The sequence below is a fragment of the Paramisgurnus dabryanus genome, chromosome 4, assembly GCF_030506205.2.
Source record: "Paramisgurnus dabryanus chromosome 4, PD_genome_1.1, whole genome shotgun sequence".
Taxonomy (NCBI): Eukaryota; Metazoa; Chordata; class Actinopteri; order Cypriniformes; family Cobitidae; genus Paramisgurnus; species Paramisgurnus dabryanus.
In genome coordinates this window covers 2,346,994-2,373,725 of record NC_133340.1, presented here as the reverse complement: position 1 = coordinate 2,373,725, position 26,732 = coordinate 2,346,994, and the positions used below count along the sequence as shown (strand labels likewise).

General features: G+C 40.3%; 1 protein-coding gene across 5 annotated transcripts in view; it reads left to right on the top strand.

The window, feature by feature from the left end:
- The window catches only part of bcl9 (BCL9 transcription coactivator), a 139,516-nt gene extending 113,897 nt beyond the window's left edge, over window positions 1-25,619 (top strand). For 2 of the 5 annotated variants that reach the window (XM_065295406.2, XM_065295405.2), the window contains exons 4-11: window positions 5,368-5,768; window positions 10,131-10,465; window positions 16,706-16,816; window positions 18,223-18,385; window positions 19,971-20,070; window positions 20,155-22,450; window positions 22,689-22,970; window positions 23,065-25,619. In XM_065295406.2, coding sequence (XP_065151478.2) covers window positions 5,425-5,768; window positions 10,131-10,465; window positions 16,706-16,816; window positions 18,223-18,385; window positions 19,971-20,070; window positions 20,155-22,450; window positions 22,689-22,970; window positions 23,065-24,185 — 4,752 coding nt within the window. In that variant the 5' untranslated portion in view covers window positions 5,368-5,424 and the 3' untranslated portion in view covers window positions 24,186-25,619. Of the gene's footprint in view, window positions 1-5,367; window positions 5,769-7,947; window positions 8,086-10,130; window positions 10,466-16,705; window positions 16,817-18,222; window positions 18,386-19,970; window positions 20,071-20,154; window positions 22,451-22,688; window positions 22,971-23,064 lie in introns of those variants that run through there. The other 3 variants (XR_010546721.2, XM_065295407.2, XM_065295408.2) reach the window with 3 other exon arrangements.
- The last annotated feature ends 1,113 nt before the right edge of the window (window positions 25,620-26,732 follow it).

Sequence of the window (26,732 nt, the reverse complement as noted above, 5' to 3'; positions counted from 1 at the left end):
TATAATTGGGTCCCCAGTGCTTCTATCAACCTGGAAAATGTGAAAAATATCAACCCAGTAACTTTCCGTTCTCTTTAAGCATGTAAACAAATAGATCATTGAATTTTGGCTCCCCTTGTGATGTCAGAAAACGGCACATTTTTGCTCATACCTACAAAGTGGCAATTTTTACATGTTATAATATATCCATATGGTATTTTGAGCTAAAACTTCACATATATATTCTGGGGACACCAAAGATTTATTTTACATCTTAAAGTCTTGCGATATGTCCCCTTTAACTCTTTCACCGCCAGCGTTTTTAAAAAAAAGTTGCCAAAGTTTAATGCCTTCTAGAAAATGTTCTTCTTTAAATATATAAACATACAATATACCAAATGAAAGAACAGACCCTCTGCTTTTAAACAAAAACCGTTTCATCCTACCTTCAGTGGTTCTTTTGTAATCAGCTTTTGAATATGGGTAGGTTTCTGCAAAAACACCACATTTTGAGCAAAAAGCAGACATAATTCCATTTTTGTGACGGACTTTTCATAGAGATACCATTCAGAGCGGTCTTTAAAACAGACACGGACATGCAGCCACTTGCCATAGGGCAATACTTCCGGGTTTAAAAGGTTGCGGAAGGGCGCCACCTGGTGGATAATAGCGGTATTGCGGAAAGACTGAAAATCTCGTCATTGGCAGGGAAGCGTTTTCTCTTAATTGACGAGATATCTCGTCAGTGGCGGTGAAAGAGTTAAGGTTGAATGTTTTTACTTGTTTGAAATCAGATTCAACTAGTTAATGCCTTAGCTAATGGCGCTTTTCCATTGCATAGTACCCCACGGTTTGATTTGGGTCAGCTTACTTTTGTAGTAACCAATACTTTTTTTGTACCACCTCGGTTGGGGTTCCAAGCGACCCAAGCTGATACCAAAAAGTGACGTGAAAACACCGTAGATCACTGATTGGTCTGAGAGAATCGTCACTACCAGCGTCATCGCTATAATGTAAAAGATTAGCTTTACCTTCATGCTAGTCTGCGCTGTATTGAGTAAACCTGTTGTCATCTGTGCTTTGTTGGAAGTTCCAAAACTCCCTTTTAGCGATGAAAAACATCCACAGGTTGACAATCAGGAACACCATACCAATTTTTTCCAGACTTGTAGTTTGTGACGGCACATTTGTGACACACACGTCCGCATATATGCTTAAATCCAACTTAAATGAGGCTCAGCGGAGCGCGTCAACTGACGCCACTGGTGTTTGCACAGAATCTGTCATGTGAGACAGAGGTAGTGATAAACGTGATGTGCAAACATCTATTTTTGATGGTCAATTTTAATTTTGTGGCGGACTGAGAAATAAATGAATGTATTTGAATGTACAACGACGCTCACTTGTATGATGTCACAGCAGTAGGCAGTGCCAATATAACGACACGCCTATAATCCCTTTCACTCCGAAGTGTTACTAAACTCGATGGAAAAGCTAACCAAGCAAAAGTTAAGTTAGGTGAGCTGACCCGACCTGACCCAAACCAAACCATGGGGTACTATGCAATGTATGTTTGTGTTAATTTTAGCATTTACTAATATATTATTGCAATCAAATGTTTAAACATTAGTTAATGCGGCATGAACTAAAATGAATAACTGTATTGACATATTAACTAACATTAACAAGAATTAATAAATGCTAAAAAATCTGCATTGTTTGTTCATGCATTTAATAATGTTAACTAATTTAACCTTATTGTAAAGTGTTACTGTTTTTTATTGCATCAGTTTATGATTTGATCCCGATATGAAATCTCACCCAAAGTTCTCCAATCTCAGATTAGATCTTGCTTGTCCTCCGCTGTTTAGTGTAACAGTGTACTATTTAAAAAGTAAAGTTGCCGAATCATAAGCAGCCATTTATGAATTGTTTCATTTGTGTATATATATTTAATCTGTCTAATATTACATTAAATCAAAGGCTGAGTAAGCACTAGAGTTTCTTCAGTTAAAGTCGGAGCTTGCTGTTAGCCTAGAGGGAATGGAGGAGATGCTTACATCATTTGGGTATTTTGGAAGCTGTCCTAAATATTTTCTAGATGACAACGCAGTCTGACACGGCAGCTTTTTGAGAGTATTCTCACATCTTAACTGTAGGGGAAAAGCTTAAGTTTTGCAAAAGCTCTTGATCGCGTAAAGTCAGAAGCAGATGAACTTTTAAGCAAAGGTGCGCTGGTGAAACACAAAACTTATCTTTTGTGTTTTTTGTATGTTTTCATGGATTTGGGCTAGTTCTGTATTGTTGATCCATAACCCAGATGAGGGTCAAAACAGTTTCTGATCACCAGGGTTACAGTTATAACCAAATAAATAAACCTTAACACTAAGTTACATTTACTTTATTTAGTATGTAAGAAGAGACTGTGGAGTGATAGATGAGACTTGAAATGATACAGGTTAGCTTCCATTACACACAAATATTTTGACTGCAGAGTGACACAGAATTGACCAATCAAAAGCAAGCATTCCAGAGAGCTGTGATATTGCACAATACTGACTCCTTACACTTAAAATTCAACACAATAAAATGATCAGGGGATCCAGATTTATTCTTTTTGTGCCTATGTCTGAAATATTTTGTATTGATGCACAATATTATCGTTACCAGTTACAGCTTTTGCCGGCGTATATCGGCTAAAAGTTGGAAATGTTAGCATATCTGTATAAATCCAGTATCGTGCATCTCTAAAAAATTTTTTTGATAAAGCATGTGCTGTTAAATTGTTATAAATGTTGATTTAAAGGGACTTTAAGTAGGATTTTAAGTATTTTATTAATTGAAATCAATGTCTTTATTCATAAATATGTCCTTGTTTGTGTCAAATGACCTCTGCCAATGATTTGACTTTTCTTTGTAAGCTAAGAATTTCTTCTCTTTACTAACATTGAACGGATAAGTGCAAGGAGGCTTCCATGTCATTTCGCCATATTGATAAACTATAATAGCAGAGAGGGACAAAAAGCACTAGCCTACCAACGCGTTTTCATTCAGAACACGTGAACCAGCTAAAAAGTACAAGGAGATCAGTGAGTACATAACGGCTACCGCAGTTGCAACACGCATTTGGAAAAGCGAGGTGCTAGAGAGCACTATTCGTTTTGAATGCAAAATACAATTTAACCACTAGATGGGGGTAAATCCTACTTACTGTCCCTTTAACATCCAAGATGTTTTCTTAACTAATCGGAGACATTAATTCGATTGCATTTCAATTTGCATTTTGAAGTAGACGCTATCTGACACTACTTTAAGGAATAGTCAATTTTCTTAAAAGAAAAATCCAGATAATTTACTCACCACCATGTCATCCAAAATTTTGATGTCTGTCTTTGTTCAGTCGAGAAGAAATTATGTTTATATTAATATTAATGTTTTTGAGGAAAACATTCCAGGATTTTTCTCATTTTAATGGACACCAACAATTAATGCTTAACTCAACACTTAACAGTTTTTTTCAACGGAGTTTCAAAGGACTATAAACGATCCCAAACGAGGCATAAGGGTCTTATCTAGCAAAACGATTGTCATTTTTGACAATAAAAATAACAAATATACACTTTTAAACCACAACTTCTCGTCTAGATCCTGATGTGATGCGCCAGCGTGACCCCATGCAATACGTCATGACGTCAAGAGGTCACAGAGGACGAACACGAAACTCCGCCCCAGTGTTTACAAGTGTGTTGAAAGAGGACCGTTCCGACATTGTTGTATGTGGAATGATACTAATTAATGTCTTTGTGTCAGTTTATTGTTTACAATGGTCCGCAAATGTGCATTTTATATATGTAACACGTGACCTCCCTACGTCACTACGCATTTACGTTAGGTCACCCTGGACCGGATCTAGACGAGAAGTTGGGGTTTAAAAGAGCATATTTTGTATTTTTCTTGTCAAAAATGACAATCGTTTTGCTAGATAAGACCCTTATGCCTCGTTTGGGATCATTTAGAGTCCTTTGAAACTCAGTTGAAAAAAACTGTTAAGTGTTGAGTTAAGTATTAAATGTTGGTGTCTATTAAAGTCTATTAAAATGAGAAAAATCCTGCAATGTTTTCCTCAAAAAACATAATTTCTTCTGGACTGAACAATGAAAGACATCAACATTTTGGATGACATGGTGGTGAGTAAATTATCTGGATTTTTCTTTTAAGAAAATGGGCAGATCCTTTAATGTGCACATCCAGTGTAGGATACCTCAGAGTTGTTCAAGACATGACGCGATGCGACGCTTTTATCCGGTGTGCGACCCCCCCCCATCTCGTCAATTAAGAGGAAACGCTTCCCTGCCAATGACGAGTATTTCCAGCTTTCCGCAATACCACTATTATACACCAGGTGGCTCTCTTCCGCAACTTATAAAACAATTTTGTGTTTTTAAAGAAACCTACTCATATTTGAAAGAGAACTAATGAAGGTGAAGCTTTTTTTGAGCAGACGGTCCATTCTTTCATTTGATAGATTGTATGTTTATATATTTAAAGAAGAACATTTTCTGGAAGGCATTAAAGGAACAGTATGTAGGTTTGTGGTCAAAACTGGTATTGCAATCACAAAACTTGTGGCTAAAACTGGTACTGCAATCACACAACTAGTGGCCAATACACAAAATGACAACATAAACATCAGTTGAGGGCTGCAACTCCACTTTTTAAATGACAATATCCTGGCCGGACCACTGTTGTGAGTGATATAAGTATTTGAAATGAAAATGATTTCTTAATGTCTAGTGACATATCAGGGCCATTTTATGATTAATTTATATAAATTTCTTACATACTGTTCCTTTAATCTTTTGTGAAAATCAGTGTGATTTTGTCAATATTTAGATTTTTTGCAGACATTACCAAATCTATTCGGAGTTCTTCTGTATATCTGCGTACAGGTGAACTACAAACACAACCAAGTAAACATAAACATGTTGTTATATAGAGTTAGTATTTTTTGTGGGTGTGTTATTATCTGGAATAAATGTATTACCATATTGTACTCTTACATTCTATACCGATTAATCACTTTTATTGTTAAATTGCCAACCGCACGTGCCGTTGTGAGGAAAAGCTCTAGACAAACAGAATTCTGTTAGACAAGCAAATAACATTAACCCTATCCCAAACTTTACATTTATATATACACCGAATATATACACAATAGATATGCACACATGCACATAATATCCAGGTGATGGCAGGGTTACTTATTGCTTTGATTTGCTAGAAGATATAACTAAGGAAGTGTCTATTAATGAAACGTAAATAACTTCAGCAGTTCGTTTGCTGCCATAATCTTAAACAAAGCTTGTTTGCTTGTTTGTTTGCATGCAGTGTGGCCAGGGGCTGTGAGGGCTCCTCGGGGAGACTCCAGACAAGCCCACACAGAGAATGCTGGAGGTGCAGGAGGAGAGACCAGCAGCAGCAGCCACAGCGACGGCCTCGGCAACCGCCACAGCTACTGGAACCGCGGGAAACGCTTCAGGCAGGAAGGAGAGGGCCAAAGAACGGCAGGAGGAGGGCCGGGACTGCAGCAGCCCTGTCGCAACCCCCAACGCCGGGCCCAGGAGCGGCCGGGCCAAAACGACGCCCACCGGGGCTCACGCGCACTCCCACAGACATACGCCCAGTCCGCACCAGCACTCTACTGCTCCTGCCTCTGTCGCCCCGGGACTGACGTCAATGCATTCCAGCAATCCCAAAGTGAGGAACTCTCCATCGGCTAACACTCAGAGGTGAGTGAACTCTACGCGTGTGAGATGTCTCATAAATCATTTCATTTAGCTGCAGAAACTAAGCAGCTGATTAATATAAGAAGAGTTTGGTTCCAAAACGCCATTTAAAAAAAAATAGTTACAGCCAAAATCAGTATTGTATCTTGGTCAGTATTAAAAAGTCAATTCTTTATTTTACGCAAAATCCAATATCTGACTTCATCTTTTCTCCCTGTTTTTCAAAACCGCGACAAATGCCAGTCCTCCATCTCTGCAGTATGCAATAAATCTGCGTTACCAATCACAGCGCACCATTCCACGCATTGTAAACAATAATGGCGGTGCTTTGAATACACACAGAATCCTAGTTTTCCTCATCTACTTTGTACTTCGTGATCAACAAACAAACAAAAATAAAATAATACTTTTGATGACATTGATAAACGTGATGGTTTTCTGTGGCTGTGGAAGAAACGTAAGCCATCAAAATTGAATAATTTACGTAAGAGGCACTCGGGCGAAGGAAAAATGCCGGCTGTTGCTTGTTCTCACACGACAGCATCAAGCTTCTGTCATGCTAACGCATTGACCCCAGCGGATCTTATGAAAAACTTTCAATTATTTTACTCAAAGTCAACGAAAATCGAGCAGGACCAAAACATTTTACAGCGGATCGCTGTCAATAAAGTTCAGCGACGACGTCCCAAGGATGACAGCAGCAATGACAGTGTTCTTAATATGACAAAGTAAGTGTTTTGATTAATGCCATTAAAAAATGTTTATTTTTTAATCTGTGTATATCACTAGTCAATTAAATGAATATAACATGGCAAAGATGAATGCACATTTATATATTGATTCAATAGATTTATAGCATTTTGAAAAAAAAGTGCGGAAAAAAATTTCACGGAGAAAGTAATCATTTTGTATAATAAATCTTTGAAAAATAAATTATGGATTTGAATTTTTTATATTATTATAACCTAAAGATGCCCTGTGAAAAATATTGGTTTCATCTTGTTACTTTCTTGGTATAGAAAACATATTTTTACCCAAATTAGTCTAAATGGATTTATTGCGTTTTGGAACCAAAAATAATTAGCGGTTGGTCAGATTTGTTTGCACATTGATGGAAAGGGAGCATTGCACTCCCTTGCTTTTAATAAATTATAGAAATTACAGGGCTCTGAGTTCATTAATTTAAGAAATAATCAACATATCCATTACCAAAATAATTGTTTGTTACATCCCTCGTTTTATAGCACGTCCCATCCTGGAGGTTGTTAGCATTTTGAATGCTGTAAGACAAATGGATTGCGGATTAATTGTGAATAAAACTTATTAAAACATCAAGTCCTCGTACGCTCATAATGGTTTCAAATCTCTTTAATGGAGGTCCACCACACCAACAAATCATTTTCCACCCTTCCTTATGGCCGCTGAGCGGTCTCTTGTGGCCGGCAACCAGCGCGATGAAGTAACTCTAGCAGAAATGAAGAGGGAGCTGTGCCCTAAAGGCGAAATGGACCTGGAGAGCTTCCAGAACCTTGTTGAGCATATGAGAAACTGACCCACTTCGGCTCAGCCGTAGCTTACACATCCCACCCAGTTTTGGACGATGGATCCAAAATGGCTGCCCCTGTTGACTCGTTGAGATCTGGAGTTGGTTAAGGAGCCAGCGCTGGGGCTCCTGGGAGCCCTACAGTGAGCGCAACGGCATATATCCTAATCACGGGCTGTTTTGTGTATGTCTGGAGCAATTATTCGAAGCAGGATTTTTACTGCTTGTTGGAAAGCGTTTCGCATCGTGCGTGTTGAGCTGTTGAATGTAAAAGCTGGTGTTAATCTTACTTTCTTGTTTGGATTTTTTATGATGTCATCGGTGGATGTAGAGTATGAGCCATCATTTAAAGGTCCAACAATCCAGTCCTTTACTTGTTTCTGGGTAACCAGGCACTTCCGAACTGCGGCGTCTGGTATGGATGAAGGCTAGCGTGTGGGAGATCTGGTTTGACGGGTTTTGATTAAATATTAACTTGGAGCTTTGTCAACAGAGAGCGGGGCAAGGACATTAGGTCAATGAGAGCACTGTAATTACGTCAATGGTACGCGTTAAGATTTCCCTCCTATTATTTAAAGGCATGTTTTCAGGGTGTGGCTGCAGTAATTGCCCTGTCAGCTGCAAAGAACGCAAATATGACTCGGCTGTCTCGGTTTCTTTATTCTGGTCTGCATGTTTTGGCGGGTTCGTTTCCTACAGTTAGAGAAAGAAATTGTACCTATTAGATCAATGGAAAGCAGTGGGATTGTAAGTTTAAACACCAAAAATTCATATCAAGTAAGTTTGTGTTTTTTGTTGTTTCAAGCTACTTTAAAGGAGGTGGTACCTTAATATCCCCATTGAGTTAAAGGTGATTGTGGCAAGACAACAAAACTTACAACTTTATCTGGCAAAGGCGCATGACAATAAACATGTATATGCCAAATATTATTTACTTTTTGTAAAAAAAGGTTTTATTGGAGATCTCATACGTTTTATATACATCAGCTAAGATATTTTAACTCTTAAAGGGACAGTTTACCTGAAAATGAAAATACTGTCATCATTTACTCACCCACAAGTTGTTCCAAAACTATATACATTTCTTTGTTCTGGCAAACACAATGACATTTTGAAATTTTTTTGTAATCAAACGATCTGGGGCACCATTGACTTGAAATAATATTATGTAAGTCAGTGGTACCCCAGATCTGCTCAGTAACAAACATTTTTCAAAAGATCTTTCTGAAAAATGTTTCCGAACAATGCAAACAAATCTGGGGCACCATTGACCTCCATAGTGGGAAAAACAGTGCGGTGGAAGTCAATGGTGCCCTAGATATGCTTGGTAACATGCATTCTTCAAAATATCTTTGCGTTTAGCAAAACCGATTTGGAAAAATGTTTCAGAAAAATGCAAACAAATCTGGGGCACCATTTGACTTGCATAGTAGGAACAATAATGCAATAGAAGTTGCTAAAGGCAAGTCAATGGTGCCCCAGATCTGTTTGGTAACATGCATTCTTCAAAATATCTTTGCGTTTAGCAAAACAGATTTGGAAAAATGTTTCAGAAAAATGCACACATCTGACCATTTGACTTTCATAGTAGGAACAATAATGCAATAGAAGTCAATGGTGCCCCAGATCTGTTTGATAACATGCATTCTTCAAAATATCTTTTTTTGCGTTTAGCAAAACAGATTTGGAAAAATGTTTCAGAAAAATGCACACATCTGGGGCACCATTTGACTTTCATAGTAGGAACAATAATGCAATAGAAGTGAATAGTGCCCCAGATCTGTTTGGTAACATGCATTCTTCAAAATATCTTTGCGTTTAGCAAAACAGATTTGGAAAAATGTTTCAGAAAAATGCACACATCTGGGGCACCATTTAACTTTCATAGTAGGAACAATAATGCAATAGAAGTGAATAGTGCCCCAGATCTGTTTGGTAACATGCATTCTTCATAATATCTTTGCGTTTAGCAAAACAGATTTGGAAAAGTGTTTCAGAAAAATGCACACATCTGACCATTTGACTTTCATAGTAGGAACAATAATGCAATAGAAGGCATTGGTGCCCCAGATCTGCTTGGTAAAAAACATTTTTCAAAATATCTTGTTTTGTGTTGAGCAAAACAAAGTAATTTATACAGGTTTGTAACAACATGAGAATGAGTAAATGGAGACAGAATTTTCATTTCATTTTTGGGTGAACTTTAACCCTTAAGCCCAGTTTCCTAAACAAGGCTTAGGTTGAAGGATAGTTCACCCAAAAATGAAAATTCTGTCATCATTTACTCATTCTCATGTTGTTACAAACCTGTATAAATTTCTTTGTTCTGATGAACACAAAGGAAGATTTCTTGATAAATGTTTGTAACCAAACCATCAGTGGACCCCATTCACTTCCATAGTAGGAAAAAAGAATACTATGTAAGTAAATGGGGTCCACGAACGGTTTGATTACAAACATTTCTTAAAATATCTTTCTTTGTGTTCATCAGAACAACAAAATTTATACAAGTTTGTAACAACGTGAAAGTGAGCAAATGATGACAGAATATTTATTTTTGGGTGAACTGTCCCTTTAAGCCAGGATTAGGCCTTAGTTAAATTATGACATTTTAGTTGCTTTTATATATTTTAAGATGCATTAGGGCAAGTTGTTTTCAGTTTAGACAGCCCAAACATACATTTTAGGTTTAATTGACTTAAAACTTTTCTGCGAAAGTAAACCTAGTTTCCTACTACTTTCCTACTTCCTTCTTGTTTATTTGTGCTAAACTGAAATCGTGTCGAGATCTTGACCGTATCTACTTTCCTTTTCTTTCTCAGCAGTCCAAAATCCAAGCAGGAGGTCATGGTGAGGTCGCCACCCGTGATGTCCCCCTCCAGTGCCGCACAGATGGACTCCAAACTGCCCAACCAGGGAAAGCAAGGGGGTGCCGGCAGCCAATCCCAGCCCTCTCCTTGTGACCCGAAGTCGCTGAGTGGAAGCCACACCCCCAAAGGTCCCCAGGGCCCTATAGGGAGTATGGGACTCAAAAATGGACAAGGCCTGAGTTCAGGCAATGGAGCTAAAGGCAAGATTAAAAGAGAGAGAAGCACTTCTGTGGAGTCATTTGAACAAAGGGATACAGGAACGCCTAGCAATGAAGGGGACCAGAAAGGTAACCAACTAATTTTGCATATGCTATTGTTTTACTTAAATGAAGTTGAATCTGGGCTATGGAATTCAAATTGTCTATCAGTCATTGGAGGAATGACTTAATTCGCTTTAAGATGACCTCTTGGATTATGTGGTTTTAATCATCTCCTGTATCTTGGTCAGGTAATTATATTTAGCGGTCACTTGATGTGCAGCTAGTTGTGTAGATCGTTCATCCTGTGGTAGAACACGCTAATGTTACTGCTTAGCTCCGAGTTTGGTTTTTAAAACATCTTGTATATTATTTGGCATATTTATGCATTTGGCAGACAATTTCAAAAGCAATTATGGATGTGTGTGTGTGTTCTCTGGGAATCAAATGACCTTTGATCTACCCATCCTTTGCATCATAATCTTAGTTCTGCATATTTTTTATCTTTACAAAATGCTAATTTGAGATTTCACACATGGCACTACTTTGGCTTATTATTCTGCCCGTTTTCTTTTTTCTTTTTTGCGTTGCTTTAGTGTCACATTTTTTCATAAGGTTTTAGTCTCAGATTTCCTTTCCTTTTTGTATTGATACTGAACATGGAAACTTCTGTTCTGAATGCACTTTTAAAGGGATAGTTAACCCAAAAATGTCATCATTCATGTTGTTTTAAACCTGTATGAATTTCTTTTTTCTGGTGAACACAAAAGAAGATATGTTGATAAATGATAAGCACACAGCTGATTGTAACCATTGACTTCCATAGTAGGAAAAGCAAATATGATGGAATTCAATGGGTACCATCAACTCTCTGTTTACCACCATTATCAAAATATCTTCATCATTTATTGCAATACTTCCATAATATTTGTTTTCCTACTATGGAAGTCAATATGTGTGCTTATCAAAATATCTTCTTTTGTGTTCATCAAAACTCATACAGGTTAACAACATGAGGATGAGTAAATGATGACAGAATTTTCATTTTTGGCTGAACTACCCCTTTAAAAAAACCAGGATGCAAGCATGTGACGCATCCCACGGGTCACACTTTTTTCATGCATACACACCATCTCAAGGTTGCAGTAAACGCTGAAGTGGTACGTAAGAAGACATCCACACCCCTGTATGTCGCCTAGTGGGAACATCACTTTAAAAACCTGGTTTGGGAATGTACCATCTGTCGTGCTAAATCAGGGGGAGCCACCCCCACCTCGCAGTTTTTTTTATGCACGACAACCCAAAGGGCCTTTGCTTGGATGTAAATGTCTTTGTATTAGCGTGAGACTAAGTCAATTTTTATTTTTAATGTTTAGAAATTTATCCTTGGCTGTTTTCGTGGTTCATATTTCACTGCGTCTAGGGTTTAGCAATACTTATAGGATCAGAGAGGTGAATAGGTACACGATGCGTGTAAATGTAAACCGGATATCTCTCCGTGATACGATATATAGATTTTCTCAGGCAATTCTGTTCTGGGGTAAATCAATCGATTTTTGATATTCAAACAGTGTCTGAAGAAGTGGATTTTTTTTTAAGTAGAGGTTTTTGCCCAAAAGGTTTGCATGCACTTAGAGGGTTTTGCAGTGAAAGACCAAATGACTAAAGTGACATGTGTGAAAATAAGGCATTTCAATTACTGACTAAAAACATTTTCGTTGCCATTAAAGTAAATTACCGAACCCAAAAACAAATGCTCATTCACAAGAAAACATGTCAGGTGCACTTAGAGGGTTTTGCATCTGAACTAGGGATGCTTAACGATTAATCGCGATTAATCGTTAGCAGAATAAAAGTTTTTGTTTACATCATATATGTGTGTGAACTGTGTATAATAACTTTGTATAAGTAAATGTACACACATGCATGTATATGTTTTAGAAATGTTTACATGTGTATATACATTTGTATATTTATGTATAATTTATATTATATATAAATACTTAATATATAGATTTTTTTTCTTAAAATTACATGCATACATACATACATACATACATACATACATACATACATACATACATACATACATACATACATACATATTTATTATACACAGTTTACACACATACAGTATGTGATGTAAACAAAAACTTTTATTCTGCTAACGATTAATTGCGATTAATTGTTTAGCATCCCTAATCTGAACTCCTCAATTGTATTCTGATATACCACAGTACAAAATTATTACCATGTTACCACAGTATGCATTGTAATCATTGTACTCTTAAGAAGAGATGCACTGATATATCCGTTGATAAAAGCAATTTTCGCACTTTTGGCTATCGACCGATAGTTTAAAACAGCCGATAGTCATGGCGAATATATCCTGTCAATCAAAAGAGAACAGGAAAATGCAATAGTCATTATATGAATAAATCGGCAGAAAAATCGGCTATCGGTATTGGCTGGGAAAATTAAATATTGATGCATCTCTACTTTTAGGTGCTTTTGTGTACCATTAAAGGAGTAGTCCACTTTAAAGATGGGGTCCATTGACTTTTCATAGTAGGAACAGAAAATACCATGGTAAGTCAATGGGCCCCATCTTTAAAGTGGACTACACATTTAAAGTTTTAATAATCTTGGCTGGAATATGTACTTGACTTCAGTCATTCATAAGCAGCATGTGCAGCTGTTAAACGTAATTAAAACCCTCTTTAAACGACAGGATGGATTTGCGTGCTTGGTTTCAATTGATTGGAAGTAAATATTTCACTTCCTTCAGCACTCTGTATGTTCATGTATCCTGTTACTATTTTTCTGCCTGAGAAAGCACTTTTGATTCAGACGTTTTGCTTTATTCTTTGAAAATAACCAACTTGAGTGATTCATTCACAAATTGGGAATCGCTAGTTCAGATTTTTTTAACCTTCTGATTCTAATGGTTCTCTAACTATTAGTACTGCTACTGAAAAGCTTTTAGTTTAAGCCTTTAAAAGATATAAATGTATATTCATATCTTTTGAATGCTGATGCCGATGTAACGCAACTTGTTCGTGTGCACTGTATCTGAGTTAACCAAAACCTGTTTGATTTCCTATTGTATACTGATGTGCTTGTATGCTCACAAAGAGATGGCTTGTTGGGCCCTTTCGCTGTGCGTTTTTGTTTGTTCAAGCTGTTGAGCTGGCCGTTTGTTTGAGGGTTGCGTGTTGTCTGTATACAGGAAGTCTGGTGATCCCATTTGACCCCGATGTGTCCCGGTTTCATTGAGATTTTGTGGTCTGGGAACTAACCACAGTTACAGACATTAACAGTAGTGGTACTTTGTTGTCATAGCTACACGTCTTTCTAATGGCTTGTTCACGCTGCAATTTATCCACGAGTTTACCAAAAAGATGTCTTGTTGTTTGTAGTAGGCATTCTTGCTGCTAAATGTCCTAACGTTGTTAGCGGTTTTAAAAATCTGAATCTGAAAGGAAATGTGTTGCTGATAAAAATGAAATGTCATTCTGTTTTGATGGCAATTAATTTTCTTTATGCTTAAAATTAACATTTCATAGTAGAATGTTTTTTTCCGCTATTGCATATTGAGCAAGTAAAACAAATATCTGATGTATTAAGAAAACACACGTTGAACACTAAAATATTCCTACTCAATTTTCCACATTTTAATATATCATCTGTAAATAAGTAGAGTCATGTAATTAAAGGGATAGTTCACCCAAAATGTTTTGTCATTTACCCTTGTAAATGTTCTAAACATGTAATCTAAGATGACTGTTTCATGCTGCGTTAAGACCAGCCGCAGCAGAGGCGTCAAACGCAAGTGATTTACATTTTAATGTAAAGACGCGTTGACGTGCGCCTGGAGGTGTCGCGGCGAGAATGAGGCGTTTAGTGTTGTGCGTTAGACGCGAATCCACCTCATTCGTGCGTAGGCATGGGCCGGTATAAGATTCTGGCGGTATGATAACCTTTAGCAAAAATACCACGGTTTCACGGTGTTGCGGTTTTGCCATTGCAACACTAAAATGTGTTATTTTCAAAAGCCAGGTACAATAAAGCCTTTAAATTATAATATGCTTTCAACACATATAATATTTTCGTAATGTATATTAAATGTAAACATCAAATCAATCACATGACTTCATGATTTAATGAATTTTGTATAAGCACAGCTCATACCTTGGAGACGGTATCACAGAACATTTTAGTGGTTTTGAAACCTTGACTGTTTTAAACCTCGGTATACCTTGAAACCGGTAATCGGCCCATGCCTATTCGTGCGTCTAGTTCACGCGAATTGAGCGTTGCAGCGGGAAACACGCGAGTTGAAAAATGTGAACTTTGGCGGAAAAACATGCCGCATTAACTAGGCTTGTTGCGATAGTCGGTGAAACGGTGATTATGGTGCTTCAGCCTCTCACCAGTCAGATCACTTGCCCACCGCGACACCGTCTTTCACCGTCGTGTTTTGATATTTTCTTGTAATTAAATAATTTAGTTTCGTTAGAGAGAGCAAACACTTACAACTGAATGTGTCTGATGCCTGAATTCAGCGGAGCTGAACGCGCGTCATCACAGAGCAGCGGCTGCAGGTGTCAGATTTAATTTATTCCTGTCAGACTGCGGCGAGCAGACGATGGCAGAAGCCGCGTGCTTACTCGTTTTTGTTATAAGATGCATATATGATGTTTAATATAGACGAGATCGTTTTGTTGTTGTGTTTTTCATTAAGAATAATAATAATAAACCCATCATTCAAGCTTTATGGAGGAATAGCCGGTTGCTCTGCTTGGGACTGGCGGGTTGCTGTCAGAAGTACCTGCGCACATTGACTCAAGCACTTAAACCAGCTGTTGCACTCGCATTTGCACCCAAATTCATACGCGATTTAACGCAGTGTACGCAAGCGCTGGATTTAAACAACAGTTGCATCTAATTCAAAAGTCAAAGTAAAATGTGCACTTCTGTGCATTTATAAGCCCCTCCCACCCTGTGAAACCGGTATCTAAAATTCTGTCACCACAACAACCCTAGCGTTAACCAATCCGGAGCTTGCTCTAGTAGTGAAGTGATTACAGAAAGCGAGCAGTGTCGCAGAAGCCCCTCCCATGACGCGAATTTCCACGTGAATGTCTCTAACTAGAATTTCACACGCGTTTTTCACGCTAGATGAAGCGAGTAAACTCAAAATGTTTAGGCGGCACACTAGATGCGGTAGACGCGAATTTGACGCCTCAAACGCGGCTGGTGTGAACCCCTGGTTAGACTGTTAGGTGTCAATCATACAAAAATGCGGTAGGGGGCGGCAAATACACATAACTAAGTTTACCCGGACTGAAGCAACCTAAAAAACTACAGTCATTTATGGTAAGGCAGACTTTTAATGAAATATTAATAGGCTACTTGTTTTTTCACAATGAGATGGTCAGCCGAGGCTAATTGTTATTAAATCCAGATGGACTGCAGGTTATATATGGTACTGTATGCCATATGAAAAGTATTAAACAATCTGGGGAACCAAACTGTTTTCCTTTTGACTTATGAAAAGTATTTTCAAATTAAAGCATTTTCTTTATAGAAGACCATGGTGGGTCTTTAAAATGCATTTTTTCAAAAGGTTTTTAAAAAGTGTGGGTGGTCGTATTATCATCAGGGTCATCTTATATTGGGGACAATACGGCAAAAACAGCCAAGTGCGAGTAAACTGTGTCAACCGGTAGTGACATTTTTATGAATTCTTGAAAAAATTATTTATGGCAGGTACATTTTCACTGTCACCAGCCATTGGTTAAACAAAACGTTATTTTTAGGCTCTTTTTTCTGTTGAACACAAAAGAAGGTATTTTGATATGCTGGTAACTGGCACCCTTTGCTTCCATCGTATTTTTCCCACCTATGGAAGTCAGTGGTCGCTGGCAACTGTGTATTGAAATATCTTCTGTTGTGTTCAACAGAATCAAGAAAGTCACACAGGTATATAAGTACATGAGGGTAAATGATGACAGAATATTCATTTTTGGATGTACTCTCCCTTTAAGAACAGCGAAGTTGTTTACATTGTCTTATCCTTCTTGTCTGCACTTGACTAACTAAAGTATCTCACAGGAGACCACTAATATGATCAGGAATAGAAACTTGGACGCTTTTTACAATGTCTTGAGAAAGGGACTTCAGGGACTGTTGCTAAAACGGTGTAACCCTAGTCCACCACTTTTGATTTGTTGCATTTTCCATTCTTCCTATGTCTGAGAAACAATCCATACAATGCATCTCATAACCATCTCATGGACAATCTTTCTTTCTTCTGTCTTCCTGAAGAACTAGGCAGTAGAGCGAAAAGGTTATGTGTTGGAGAGCGACGGTTGCCTTACAGCGGTGCAGATTGGTGTTCAGGTGGAGAGAGCGATGATGATGACACGGGATTCTTCAGTATGTACTATCAACATTTTTTTTTTTTACAGTATTTCAATTTAAGATCTGCAATGCAGTTGATCTTGAAGTATGAACATCCTGATGACAATTTTTATTGTTACATAACACAAATTCAATATGTATAATCAATATTAAAGGGGCTGAATGTAAGTTATTACTTAAAAAAACTTTAAGATAGAGTTTTCATTTGTATATTTATGAGGCAACCATAATGTAATAGAAAGAATGACACCTTGAGTGTCCTCCACGGTTGTCTCTATCAGCCTGTAGGCTCTTTTCTGTGTGGAGAAGTCGGGTCCGAATTGGCGCGAAATTCAAAATGTGACGTCATGCGCATGCTCGTCTACCTGGGCGTTCCATATAGACGCGTACGGCAGTCATTAGTAAACAGCGGCAATCGCTAGAATGTTTCAAATGGACTCTGTAGACGGAAAGAAGCGACCAACTTCCAGCAAAATCCAGACACTCACGGAAACTCCTCGTAAGTTTAAAAAAAACCCTTATCTAGTGCGGCCAAAATAGTGCGTGACCGGCGTCGGGGAAAAGACAATGGTAAACATCAGATTGGCATTTGATTCTTGGAGGGAGCTCCGGTCAGCGCTGGGTATGAAAACAGACCTTGAGCAGGTTTCCTTTTTACTGTAAAGGTAAGACATAGTTACAGGGCATCTGTAATATATTATGTTATTGTTTTTGTGGTGTAATGCTAACGATAGCATTTATTTTGTGGTGTAATGCTAACGATAGCATGTAGCACAGGACCGTTTCAAAAGTTACTTTCTTATATGAATTAGCTTTATTCAGAGCACAAGTGCATTAAGATTGTGAGTGTCGGGAGTGTGTTTTACAGTGTCGTGTTACAAAACTTTTAGAAGTAGACTTCTGTTGAAAATATAAAGTAGCACTGCAACAATTTACTAAAATATGGTCTGTCAAACAATAACCTTACAGTAGGCTACTGTAACTTTTCTTACATTTGTAAACATGCTGGTGAATCTCAATGAGCTGTCTGTGGTTGCTACGGCAACTCTGGTTGTTGTGGTCGTGCTCGTACGAGTGTGCCCACCGAGAACGAGCATGAGACTGGCTGCAGTTTCTATAACGGCCACTGGTGTCAGTAACGGTTAGAAATTTCTCAACTTACGGGGAGCACCTTTAAGTATCAAACATAAAGAGTAAAGCATTACATAACATAAACAGTTTAATATGACTAATGCAATTTGCAAACAATATTTAGAAGTCTTGCCTACAGTTCGCTGCTCGCTACAGTCAATAAAAAAAGATTGCAATGTATTGCAGTACTTGGGAATCCCTAAACAGAAGGAATGGCAGTATGCCATAATCTTATTGTAACCATTGCTCTGTGATGATTATCTTTTAAACTTTTATGTTCTTTTGCATAGACTGTAACTCTTCAGACATAAAGCCAGACCCAGCGTCTCTTTCTGCCTCCACGCCTACCCACAATACAGTTGGAGGAGGACAAAGCACAACGTCTGAACTGGGGAGCGGGCAGAAACCTGGGTCAAAGGTTGTTTACGTCTTCACCACAGAGATGGCCAACAAGTAAGTATTAAGCCATTTTATTAATCAGTGGTGCTTGTTGCTTGATTGCTAGAATGTGCTTTGTATTTTTCGTGGAGAAAAGGTGTAATGCCTAAAAGGTTTATGGTCCTAGTTTTGTCGCCCCAGTAAAGGCAAAGCCCATCTTTTTCTTTTTACTCAAGCTCTATCTCTGACACATAGTTAGTGAGGTCCTTTTCTGAGCTAAAGTCTAAATGTGTAGTAATTAGGGCTGGGCGATATGACCCAAAAAATTATCGAGAAAATGTTTTCCATATCAGTCGATATCGATAATTATCATGATAAATAACAAATCTTTACTCCTGTCAAATTTAAAGGCAGATTTTTGCTCCTGAATGAAAATTGTAAAAACCAGACAGTTAATAATGGTTTTAAACTACTTTTTATTCAGAACATGACAAATACAAAAACTAAAATCTTGTTTTAATGCATCTGTATTAAATGTAAATCTATTTGTTATGAAATCAACACATTTCTGACACAAAAGCAGCAGACTACTGTCCCTTTAAGACCCAAGACAGACTGCTTTAAGTTTCAATATACTGAGTAACAGCTGTTTATGTTCACTTAAACAAGAAAGAAAACTTAGTTCAGTGATCACGCGTGTGTTATACATATACGAGCTATACACGCTGATAAATGGATGTCAAGAGTGTCACGTTGCTGTGGGAGCGCACATACCCAAACACTATATTCACTGCAGTGGTGGATCTGCTGCTTTTCCTCAGTTTCCTGAATTTGTGAATGTCCTGTAAATATACTTTTAAAGCTGGGCGGACGCTTGCGTGCGCAAGGCGGACGCTGAATGAAAGTAAAGTATACTGCACGCACCTGTGTCTGCTGTGTTTGACGAACCCTGTTTGCGCGTCCAACATTACACACAAGAAAATGTTTCCGCGCATTTGGATTCCGTGATTCCGTCCACGTTATCCGCATCGCGAAAATCATAGGTCTCTACTAATAAATGAATAACTTGCCTCATCTTCCACTCCTTCAAGTCTGACTGTCACTGTGATTGTAAACCAAGAGCGCGTGCCGCATCCGGAAGTGCTCGCGCAACATTACGCACAGTGCTTAAACATTATCGATCACTTATCGAACTGTCCTTATCGTTTTATCGAAAAAGTTTATATCGGTAAAATTATCGTTATCGAATTATCGCCCAGCCCTAGTAGTAATGGTAGAAGATGAAGTATGTGAGCATCAACACCAACATGTTTGCCTAAACTAGAGACCCTCATATGGTAGACAGTGGGATGCCAAGCATTAGTGGCAGCCTGTGTCAGAAACTCTGTCAGACATGCTGTGGCCATAAGGAGTCTCACACAGAAGTGCCATTGCTGCCATCAAAATAGATAGGACTGAGTCTGGTGTTCTTTTGCTAGTGTTGTTTTGAATGTGGATAGGGACATTTGCATATAAAGTTTTCCCTCTTGCTGTTTTAAGGACTGGATTGGAATTAATCAATTCTAAATGTGAACTCTGGCTTTTAAAAGTAAACTTGATAAAGGTTTTCACCAATAACAATTTTGCCGTTATTAATTCTGTGTATTTGTGTATTTTGCAGGGCAGCAGATGCAGTCATAACAGGTCATGCAGAAAACATCATCACTTATCACATGAATAATATCTCTAACGGCAAGGGTGGAAAGCCTCAGCTACCCCTGGTGAGCAAAAGGGAACCATTTCGAGTTTGCTACTAAATATTAAGCATTTAAAAAAATAATCATTTTATTTCTATTTTGTTTCAGAACAATCAGATTGGGTCCCTCAGATCTGACACAAAACAGCAGGGAGTTTCGTCCCAGCAACAGCCCTCATCTCACTCTAGTGACCAGAACCACCAAGGAGCCTCTAAAGTAGCGCAGTCAGGCCAGCAGCAGCAGCAACCTCAAGCGCAACCCACTCAACCTCAGCAGCCAAGCCAGGGGGCCAAACCATCTAGCCTTCCTCCAGACAGTGCACCTTCAGGGGGTATGGACTCTAAGAGCCTCCCTAGTAGTAGCCCACAAGATGGTGCTGGATCCCATGATGGTAGCAATTCTGCTGGGACACCTGGTAGCCAGGCCTCTAACCAGCCTCCCAATGCTGGTCCTCAACATAGCTTCCCATCCCTAGATCTGCCTAAAGGAGCAGATGCTAAGCTTACTGCTCAACATCACCAGCAGCTGGCTCATGAGATCATGTCTAGCATGGGGGACAACCCTGAGGGCCTTTCTCAAGAGCAGCTAGAGCATCGTGAGCGTTCCTTACAGACTTTGCGTGATATACAGCGCATGCTCTTCCCAGATGACAAAGACATGGCTTCCATGGGTCAAGGAAACATGGGCGGACCTCCACCCAATGCTGCAATGTTGGAAGGAGTGCCCAAGAAACAAGAACAAGGGCCTCTTCAAGCCATGATGGCCCAGTCACAAAATCTTGGGAAAACCTGTGGCCCAGGAGGGCCACGTCCAGATGGACCCCCCTTTGGCCCGCCAGTTCCTAGAGACATGAATTTCTCCCCAGATGACCTTGGACCTCCTCCGCAGGGTCCAGGACCTATGAACTCACATCCAGGCCCTGGTGGAGAGCATGGAGACCACATGACACCAGAACAGATGGCCTGGCTAAAACTGCAGCAGGATTTCTATGAGGAGAAAAAGCGCAAACAGGAACAGATGCAGCACAGACCAATGGGAGACATGATGCTTCATCAGGGTGGACCTAGAGGGATGATGCGAGGTCCACCACCACCCTACCAGATCAACCCTGGAGAGGTCTGGGGCCCTGGTGGCCCTGAACCATTCCCTGAACAGATGAACATGGGCCCCAGAGGCATGCATCCACACATGCAGAGGATGCCTGGCTTCCCAGGTATGATGAACCCTGACATGGAGGGAGGGCCCAATTCTATGCCCAGACCGGGAATGAACTGGCCTGATGATATGCCCAAAATGGGAGATGGGAGGGGGTTTCCACCTGGGCAAGGAATGTTTGGTGGTCCAGGTGGAAGAGTGGAAAGATTTCCGAACCCTCAGTCTGTCCAAGAGGCTATGTTCCATCAGGGTATGGGTGATAAACAAGGCATGGGGCTTCCACATGGCATGATGATGGAGATGAATCGAATGATGGGTAACCAAAGACCCATGGAGCCTGGGAATGGGGGTGGCATGATGTTTCCCAGAATGTCAGGTGATGGCCCCATGAGCCCCTCCTCTAGGATGGAGTTTGTTAAAGGACTTGGCCGTGACATGGGTGAATTTGGCATGGGACCTGGAAATCTTAATGTAAACATGGGGCCTAATCCTCAAATGATGCCCCCCAAGATGAGAGAACCACCAATGAATCTTAGTCCGGAGGAAATAATGAAGATGAGGCAAGGTGGAGGACCAATGCCTGAGAATGTGGTTGTTACGTCACAAAGAATGATGCAAGGGCATCCTTTCCCTGACCAGCCCCACCCAGGTGATCTCAACATGGGACCTAATCGACAGTTTCCTGGCATGGGTCCCCAAGGCCCTGGGAATCAAAGGGGTCCCAGAGGTGAGCCTCCTTTTGGCCCTGACCAAAGAGGAGGTAATGTTGGTGGAAATGGTCGTCTCAGTCACATGCCTCCTTTACCTCCCAACCAAGGTCCCAACAGCTCAGGGCCTCCACCTGGCCAGAGAAATATAGGTCGAAAACCCTCAGACCTGAGTGTACAGTCTGGCCCTGGGAACTCGCCCAATGTCAACCCGCTGAAGTCACCAACACTGCGGCAGGTCCAGTCACCTATGCTGGGCTCACCATCAGGTAACCTAAAGTCCCCACAGACACCATCCCAGCTGGCTGGCATGCTTAGTGGACCATCAGCTGCAGCCGTAGCAGCAGCTGCGGCAATTAAATCTCCTCCCATGATGGGGTCAGCAGGGGCATCACCCGTCCATATGAAGTCTCCTTCCCTTCCTGCCCCCTCTCCAGGCTGGACATCATCGCCCAAACCACCCATGCAAAGCCCAGGAATTCCTCAGAACAAGCCTCCCCTTAGTATGACATCACCAAATATGATGGGCAGTGTAGAACAAGGTAAAACAAATTAAAATCCTACCTCACAAATCTCTGTACTATGTACTGTGTGCTGAACTAATTTATTGGGTGTTGTTAATTTATTTGGTTATTTATTCCTGAAAATTTTACTATAACAGCTGTACCTTTTATTGTGTTTGCAGCCATTGACCTAATATGTGTCAAAGATAAGGTCACTGGTAAATGCTGATCTTCCTTCCTCTTCTTATTAACGCCTTTCTTATACTCACCTTTCCAGGTGGTAATCCTCCTTCAGCTCCTCCATCCAGTAGTTCCACCAGTCAACCAGGCTCCATCAATGTTCCAGGAAGTCTTCCATCCAGCAGCCCATACACCATGCCCCCAGAGCCAACGTTATCCCAAAATCCTCTTTCTATTATGATGTCTCGTATGTCCAAGTTTGCTATGCCGAGCTCTACACCCCTCTACCATGACGCAATCAAAACTGTGGCCAGCTCCGATGACGACTCGCCGCCTGCTCGATCTCCAAACCTGCCATCTATGAACAACAGCATGTCTGGTAAGAGACAACTGCAGTGTTGTGTGTAGTCTTAATGTGGATTTTCCAGAGTCATTAGCCACAATATTACAATGTTTTTATTCTTTTTTCTTAGGAATGGGTTTAAACCATCATCCAGGACATCCTCGAATGATGACGCCCAACTCTTCTGGCCCCATGCCTTCTCTCAGCCCCATGGGGATGAATACTATGGGCTCTCAGCCACTTTCCCATGGTATGCCAAACCAGATGCCCTCACCTAACCCCATGGGCCCCAGTATGCCTCCTCACGGTGGGCCTATGGGCCCAGGCATGATGCCTCATGGTATGATGATGAACCCCGTCTCCCAAGACCCTGGCATGGGCAACAATCAGATGATGTCACAGGGACGTCACATAGGTCTTCCGCATCGAGGACAGGGCTTCCCCCCGGGGCAGTCACCTCCGCAGCAAGTCCCCTTCCCTCACAACGGTCCTGGGCCCCAGGGTGGCTTCCCTCATGGAATGGGTTTCCCAGGAGAAGGTGGCCCACTAAGCAGAATGAGCAGTATGCCTCATGGACCTGGTGGAGAGCCAGGTATGTGTAAACCTAACACCCCAGGAGGACAGGACTTCAATAACATGCCGGGTGTCTTCAATGATTCGGATCTGCATGAGGTGATGCGACCAGGTGCATCTGGCATCCCCGAGTTTGATCTCTCTCGGATTATTCCTTCAGAGAAGCCCAGCCAGACTCTGTCCTACTTCCCTCGTGGTGGGGACGCCCCTGGTGGGAAGCCACCCCACCCGTCCGGCCCACCTGGCTTCCCCCAAATGCAGGGGATGATGAGTGAGGGCAACCCAAGGATGGGCCTCCCCATGCAGGGAATGGGAGGTCCTCCAGGCCCTGGACACATGGGACCACAGGACATGCCCATGGGTAACCCAGGCCATAATCCCATGAGGCCCCCTGGTTTCATGGGTCAGGGTATGATGGGGCCGCAGCACAGGATGTTGTCTCCTGGGCAGCAGCCAGGAATGATGGGAGGCCCTGGAATGATGCAGGGAAAAGAGAGGCCAATGTACAACCACCCTGGGCCTGTGGGCTCTCCTAATATGATGATGTCACTACAAGGGATGAGTGGTCCTCAGCAGACTATGATGATGCCTTCTCAGATGAGGCCTCGAGGTATGGCAGCTGATATGGGCATGGGATTTAATCCTGGCCCAGGAAACCCTGGGAATATAATGTTTTGAGCCTCCACTATAGTTACGAACCATCTAAACGTCGTAACCTGTGAAATAGAAACACCACCATAAAGAAATACAAAAAGAAACTCTCTGTTCTTATAGAGATGTGTGGAAACCAGGACATTTTCTGTGCACATACACACACGCTGGCACCTGGGTAGAACAAGGTTTATAGCTTACACAGTGATGGGTAACTGTCACATACTCATGGATGTGTTCACAGGGAAACCTTTCCAGTGGTTAATGTCATTTAACAGATGGAAGTGTGAGAGGCTAAGCGTGCTTTCCTCAGATTTGGACTCAGGCACAGTTTGGAATAGGCTTTTTTATGGAAACTTGGGAATGTATATGGAATTCACAAGACTTTGTAGCGTCAAGGATATCTACTTGATATTGTGGATACTTTGCCACGTATAAAGCCTACAGCAAACCAAGTATGAAAGTCTAGAGGTGTCATTGTACTTTTATACATGGGTGGAAACCAAGACTGTTGGATAAAAGAACTGAACGAACAAACGTAAAAAAAGGAAAGTCAAGGAACCTTTTGTCACAAGGTGCACCCTCTTGGCTATATGTTTACATCTCATTGCATCACTTCCCTCCAGACAGGAAATGCTCTTTGTATGTGTGTACTGTACTTGTGTTGTTAAAGGGATTCTACCAGTGGTTTCTATAGGTTTTTCCATCTTCATTTGTAAGGGGGGATCGAGGTGGTCGTTTGTGGCCAATACATGACACAACACCACAAAATACTGTGTACTGTGGGGCGTACAGAATATTTTAAATTTAAGTTTCTTTGCTACTCCAGTGTATGATAAAACCAAACTAAGACCTCATACAGATCATAGTATTATTAAAAAAGCACAAACAAGAATTAACTGTAAAGAATAAAGTGTTTTTCTTTTCTCCTTTTTTTTACTGTAGAGAAAAACACTTTGAGAGTCAGTAGGAGCAGTAATCAGATGTATGCAGTGTGGTCTCCCGGTCCTTGTTTTAAAAACGTATGTAAGCTGGTCTGGGTACAGGTAAGGGGGTGACTATGAGGGGCCCCCCCATAAACCAGCACTCAACTCTGCAGTGACGCTCAGGCTACTGTCTGCATACCCGTGTCTATCCGACAAGGACTGCGGTCAGGCTGTCGCTGTTTGCCACCACTGCGGAAAAGATTTTTTTAATTGCTTGGCTGTGTACAGCTATACAGTGCAGCGCTGACAACATCTGAGCTACTGGAGGGTGGGCTTTTTTTCTTTTTTTTTTGTAGAAAAGACATGATTATTAAAACAAAAACAGAAAAATGCTAATAGGTTGTCTTCTTGTCCCTGCCCCCTCCTGTGTTGATGCTCGTCATGTGTAACTCCATTGAATTTGGTACTGAACCACTTCCTAAGGCTGGGCTGTGGTGTTGGACGACAAATAAAATATATTGTTTGGTATAAACAAGTCTCAATGTCTGTGTTTGTCATAGGGGTTTAATTGTGTTCTTATGCCCCCTACTGGGTGTGTTGCTCATGCTTTCTTTGTTACAATTTTAGGTAAAGGTACTTTCTTGCATAGGGAGTTGCAGAAAGCCATAAAACACATTTACTCTTTGAACAGTTTATTTTTCATGATCTGGTAACGGGATTGTTTTTATAATGGTATTGGGATGGTATCCATTGGGTTTAATGAGTTAAGTCAGTGGCTCTGGAACTTTTTGGCGGGCACCCCCTCTTGTTTAGGGTGTATCCTTTTGTGGCCTCCCAAACAAAATTCATGACATAAAAACATCTCAAACTTAGAATTTGAATTTAACAAAACATTAAGGGGTGGTTTCCCGGCCAAGGATTGGCTTAAGCCAGGACTAGGCCTTAGTTTAATTAGGAAATATAACTAGTTTTAACAAACATGCCTTAATAAAAACATTATTGTGTGCATTTTGAAGCAAAACAAAGAGCACAGATGTGTTTTAAGATATGTCTGTACAAGTTGTTTTCAGTTTGGACAGCTCTTACATTTATTTTAGTCTAGGACTAGTCTAATTCCTGTCCAGGAAACCGCCCCTAAATGATACAATGTAGTGCTGTTTGTTTGTATCCTTATTTTTCCGGAGGTTTAATGTTTAAATTAATGTATTTTATAAAGTGTCATAAAACGTCTACTGGTACTATCTTGTGACCTTAATAGGGGGTCCCACCCCCCAGTTTGAGAAGCGCTGTGATAAAGGTGCCAAAGAATGCATTAACATAATGTTAAATTGTTCTCTACATAGAAGGTATGTGGCTGTATTAAGCGCAAAAATTATCTGGAGATGGTTTAGATGTCCATTTACAACCCTAGGATTTGCTTTTAGAATTAAATTGTTTATTATTACCTTATTTGAAAGGGTCATGAATAATAATGTTGAGCTCTGCTCTGATTGGCTGTTTCTCAGATCAGTTGTGTGTGTACAAACAGACCTTATGTTTATGCCTGCAGACAAAGATACAGATTTTGAGGAATAATCTGTTATTCAGAGATTAGAAATGGATGTTTCTGAGTGGCAAGTTTGTGTTTTTTCAATATGGACCTGCAAAA